Here is a 5822-nt window from a genome sequence, read left to right as displayed (position 1 = left end):
CAACACTGTAAGCAAACAAGTGTAAGAATTAACCATTTTGTACTATGGAAAAGAGTTCCACCCTTAGCTAGGTCGTGTTTGATCAAGATCAATGTTTTCAATAACGTTTTGCAGATGACACTAATAATTCAGCTGAAATCTTAATGTCAAAAAGATTTATGTAGCTCTGGATTTATAGCCTTCAAAATCATTCAAATCAGTTTTTCCAGTAGTTTTACTCTTATCCTTTTGACTCATTGGCATATTTTCACACAGTGAGCACGTAGGATATTTCAACACTGACATACCTTGTAGTATTCTATCACAAATCTCTCTGGGTCATCTACATGCAGCTGTAGGAGTTTCTACTGGATGCAGCCCAGCCATTTCACTTTAAATCTTGAAATTAAAAATCATGTAATTCATAAGTTTATCAGAAGTGTTGAATAGTGAGTGCTGAATGTTTAGGAAAAAGGATGCCTTCACCCTTCCTTTTTCAGGTTAGCTGATTTTCAACAATGATTGTTAGTGCCTCTCAATTTGATGCCTGGTTTGATGTCACATATGTTAAGCACAGTGACCTGGTATTTTCATGCTATGAATCCTGACATTTTAGTTGTTCATCAGGTATGCCTTTCTAATATTTTTTAGGGGGTAGAAACCACCCCTTTGCAACAGTTTATTGTCTTTTCTTTTCTTTTGTTGCCTGGTACCCATGCAGCTGCAGAAATTAACTGGAAGTAATAAGGATCTGCATTTTATAAGGCAATCATCTAGTTTCAGAATGGATAAACTATAAGGTCAAATGTCAAGTAATTTATCATAATGAAAAAAAATTCAGGAAGATAGATACTCCTCCAATACATAAAACATTTTTATTATAAACATAACTTCCTTCCTTTCTTCTTGCTTCAGTACCTCCCTTTCTAAACTCCATGTCTGCTTTTCATTATTGTTATATTAATGTTTGGGAAGCTATTTATTGTGATATCCGAGTCCCTTTATAATGCTTACATTAAGTCATTAATGGACCCAGTAGATCTACTGTGATCTCCTGCTGCCACAGTCTTTTAATTTAGTCAGCCAGATATGAACATTTGTAATTTAGAGACACTCCTTTACTTAGAAGACTACTGAAGTTGGACATTGGGAAATTGTCCCTTAGTTATGCTAGTTAGTGAGAGAGAGAGACAAAGGGTCTGCAGAGGTTGCTCATTGCTCCACAATTAAATTTTGTTGTTAGTTCTTTGAACCCAAAGATCACTACATATATTACATAATCTTTTAACTAGTTGGGATAGCTTTGGCATAACTCTTTATAAATGAGGGTCAGGCAGAAGCACTTTTCCAGAAAAAGCAAGCTCCACAGTTATGGGCCTAACAAACAGAATGTTCTGACTTTTCAGCATCCAGGAGCATGGTATCTTTAGCATACCGAGCTGCAATCAAGCATAAGTTACAGTCATTTGGAGATAGTGGGGTAGGCATAAAAGTGACCTAGATCTAGTCTAGGTAGGACTTTTAAAGAAGTAAATGGTACCCTGAATTTCAGAAGCAGAGTGTGAGTATGTTGTGCTTATGTTGTTTCACTGCAACCGGGAGGACAGTCTAGATTAGCTACCAAGTGGCTTTCACAGATTTTCCCCAATAGAGTCCAATGCAACAGGCCAGATAAATGGTCATAAGGATGTTGTGGATAATCAAGGAGGAATAATTATGTTACAGGAAGTACAGAAATTCCTTGATAAGCTGAAGGTGGAAAATATTGTTCTGATGGAGGATGTAACCTTCAAGGCTAGAAGCTGTAAGAAATGCAATAGTAAGTTTCTCAAGTTGTTGCCCATTGTAGAAATGACTGGGCAGACACCACGAATTGATGGACTATTTACAGAAGTCAATAGATCCTCAAGGGGTTTTTTGTCAGTTGTATCTTTTATTGGATTGACTTCATGATTGGGAAAGACTTAGATAAGCTCTTGAATGTGAAACATTCTTTGAAAGTTTGTCTAAGTCTGTCCCAACCATGAAGCTAGTCCAATAAAAGATATCACCCACAAAAATCCTTGCTTCTTGCATAATTCATAATTCCTGGACCATCATGGCTACAATATCACTCCTATAAACCCCCAAAGCTCTTTGTCCCTACCAGTTAGAATTGCTTCTCATGTTAGTTTTGATAGACAAGGATTTTTCTGCGATGTCTTTTTTTGGACTAGCTTTTTTTGGACCAGCTGTATAGTTGGGAGAGCTGTTGGACAAACCTTTGGGCACTTGGTGCTCTTCAGGTTAGTTTTAATGTGATTTTTATTCAGTTTCCAATTTCTGCCAGGCACTGGGCAGAACAGGCTATATAGTAGCATCTGGATCAGAACTGGAAGAGACGGCAAGCTTGGTGTTACCTATGTAGTGATATCACCACAGCTCATGTTGCCTCATAACAAGTAGGAATTAGTAATGTAGGATGCCAAAGTCATAATCACAAAGGAATGAGTGAAACTTCTCTAAGGTATGTCTATCCTACTGGATCATGCAAGCATATCACAAAGTTGTTGAAAGTTGCTGGTAGCCGTGTTGCACTTCGCTGGGTCTGCTTACATTCCCTGGTTCACACCTTCTTGAAATCAATCTGAAATCTATATTATTCCCCATCACCCCATAGACTTGGAGGATTAGGGGTAGAATGATTTTAATTTCCCAGTGTCTCAATTTAGCAATGGGGGACAGCTCTCTGTCTGCTTCCCTTTGTATGTCATCAGCAAAGGACTCCTGGGCTCTGCTTCATCATTCTCTTACCCTCTTCCTGACTAGAGAGGCTGGGACTATAAAGAACTGGGTACACAAGAGCCATCAGCAGTGCCCAATAAGAAGTCCTATGGTTATATATATCTAAAAAGCTACACTGCACATTTGAATGCTACCGACTAGCACCTTATCAATTAACTATTAATACCCGCACAGATATCTGGATAAATCCCTATTTCTAATGTATAACAGGGAAAAATTACATTAAAATCTAAAAATCTGCTACAAAAATGAAACTTCATTCACATCACATCCACCGTAACAATGTATTTTTCCTGTCACTGGGACTGAAAGTCTCCTTGATGGAACCCATGATAGGCATGCTACCATGGGTCCCTCTGTAAGTCAACTCAAGACCACACAGGATGTCAGTGGCAAGACAGGGAATTGAACCAGTCTTGCAGGTTTCAGGCCAGGATCTTTACCAATTGGCCATCCTTCTTCCCTAACATGACATTTAATGTTTTCTACATTACTTGGAGATGATGATACCCTCTGTCAGGAAGTCAAGCATGATGGGAAATGCTATGACAGCAGTTCAGCTCAAGTACAGAAGGTTTATGAATGTCATTATTTATTTTGTAACTTGCTATAGCTTGGACATTATTTTTTGTTAGATGCTAAAAAGGGAACTCCATTCTCCCCACTCCCAGCCCCCGGGGCAGCAAGATCGGCTGCGAGGAGACCACCCCTGGTCAGCAGAACTGGTTCCAGGTGGGGCACACGCCCCCCACCCCTCCACCCAAAGTGGCACTAGTCGCCCATGGTTGGCAACCCCTCTTCTGGGAGCAAAGATGTTCCCGCCTAGCGTGGTCAGGTCTTAAATATGAAAGGACCCTATTTGCTGAAAAACTATCGTAGGCTGAAAAAAATAGGCAAGCAAGTAGGCACAGACGTCTTTTTTCACTTTATTTCGTTCACTACAAGTCGCCAATGAATGCGGGAGGCCTGGGTCAGCCAACTCGAAGCATTTCACGCGGTATGACCGTACAACTCCCACCCGAGCCACCGGGGAGGAACGCCTGTCCCCCCCACCCCACCACGTGCGCGTCCCACTCCAACCTTTGAGCAAAGCAGAGCAGAGGGAGGCTAAGGGCAGCACAAGCCACGCCCCTTTGCCCTCAGGCGCCCGCCTGCGCATGCTCGCCCCTGGCCCCGCCCCCTAGCTGGCGCCGGGCGCCCGTGTGCGCACGCGCGCTCCTGGCCGCTTCCTGACGGCGCGTTTCTGCGTCGCACGCCGGCGCTCCCGCCCCTTTCCCCTCGCAAGATGGCGGAGTACGACTTGACCACCCGCATCGCGCACTTCTTGGACCGGCACCTGGTCTTCCCGCTGCTCGAGTTCCTGTCCGTGAAGGAGGTGAGATGGCGGCGCGGGAGCCCGGGGCCGGCCCGTCACCCCGCATACGCGGCGCGGCCCGCGATGGCTGGGCAGGGAGCTGCTCTGTGGGTGGGGGGGGGGGGGGGGGAGGGGGTGATTCCCCCTCCTTCTTCCCCAGGCGCCTGCGGCCGTTTGTAGTAAACCCGGAGCGCGGCTGCCGCCCAACCCTGGGAAGGCCACGTCCTCCGCGGGCCCTGCCATTTGTTTCCAGCTGCTTGTGGGAGTCTGACCCTGCTTCCCTTCTGCCGCGCGGCCCCCGGGGGGCCTGTCGCTCCTGGCAGGCTCTTCTACAGATGCGGTGATCCGGAATACAGACTTCTCCATCGCGGGAGTGTGGGGTGCATTAGACACACAGCCACTGTATGGCTGTAAGCCCATGGCCCTCAGGCCACAGGTGCTGGGACACACTGGGGTGCTGATGCCTCTTTTGGGGGGGTTCCCTGAGGTGTGAGGTGATAAGCAGATGAATAAACCCAGGCTCAGGCTTGTCCTTGCCTGGATGATCCTCTTGCCAGGACCTTTGGCAAGGAAGTGATGGGGGTAATCGGTACCCTTGTTTTTGCAATTGGGTGCCAGTCAGTTCACAAGAGTTATGGAGAGGCCTTGAGTTCAAAAAGCTTGAGAGCCGGCTGCTGTCAGTAAAGCTGCTGTACACCCGGTGACTGGGCAGTCAGCTCCGTTTAACTTCTTGTTGTGTTAAATTGTCGATTTAAAGATTGCAAAGTGTACTGGTCTCCATACAACTTCCCTAGATGGTCTCATTGACTCTAGTCAACTCTTTTGAGTGTATTATATTATTATATATTCTTATTGGGCAGGTCTTAACCTACTCGTGCTAGTCCTTGAATGGTGGTTTCTTTACTTTTACGGAAGTCCCTATCTTCTGAATGACTATAGCCAAAAATGCCTTTACTTCCAAATTAAAATTAGTTCACTATTTTCCTTGTTGGACTCCTCAAAATGTTCAATGTTTTGGCCTGTTGGTACTTACCGAGGGCAAATTATCAGACCAGATATAATTTTAAAGGCTGTCTAGCCCAATATTCTTTGTTAAACAGACTTGTCATCATTTAACTGTACTGAGTACTGCATATAACATTACATCTTCAACAAAGAAGGTAATAATTGTCACAACCCAGTGATTTTTGTGCCTCGGCACTATGGAATTTCCTGGCCACATGAGAGCTCCTTTGGACAGCAGAGTGTTCTGCTGCAATTAAGAGCCTGCGTGCAGGAGAGTTCCCGCCAATTTGCAGTTTCCTTTGCAGGATGCATTTCTTCTTTGCAGCACAGAAATGCACGGTGCAAAGAGTTCCCGCTATTCGGATGCAAATTTGTGCCCCGCTATTGGCCAGTGTTAAATTATTCACACGTGGCGGCTAGTAATTGGCTCGCTGGCCGTTTAAAATTCCGCGCGACTTCCGCCCAAGTCGAAGAGCTTTGAGCACGCTGCAGAGTGCCTCTGAAGTTATCTGACTTGCGGCTGCCGATCGATAGACTGATCACCTATCGATCTTTCTTCCCGTCACCGAGCGCACCCCCGACGTACCCCTTTCCCCGCCGGCTTCGAATTGCGGACGGATTAACTGGCTTGGGCCCCGCCAGCTGGAACAACTCATGTGGTTGTTCCGACGACCAGACCACCTGCGTCGTGATTGCAAGC

General features: G+C 45.3%; 1 protein-coding gene across 1 annotated transcript in view; it reads left to right on the top strand.

The window, feature by feature from the left end:
- The first annotated feature begins 3981 nt into the window (after positions 1 to 3981).
- The window catches only part of EIF3E (eukaryotic translation initiation factor 3 subunit E), a 55933-nt gene continuing 54092 nt past the window's right edge, over positions 3982 to 5822 (top strand). Inside the window, exon 1 of the mRNA XM_006038053.3 lies at positions 3982 to 4138. Within this exon, the coding sequence (XP_006038115.1) occupies positions 4049 to 4138 (90 nt within the window). The 5' untranslated portion in view covers positions 3982 to 4048. The remainder of the gene's footprint in view (positions 4139 to 5822) is intronic.

Source organism: Alligator sinensis, unplaced genomic scaffold (genome assembly GCF_000455745.1).
Source record: "Alligator sinensis unplaced genomic scaffold, ASM45574v1 scaffold20_3, whole genome shotgun sequence".
In the NCBI taxonomy this organism is placed as follows: Eukaryota; Metazoa; Chordata; order Crocodylia; family Alligatoridae; genus Alligator; species Alligator sinensis.
This window is presented reverse-complemented; position numbering and strand designations above follow the sequence as displayed.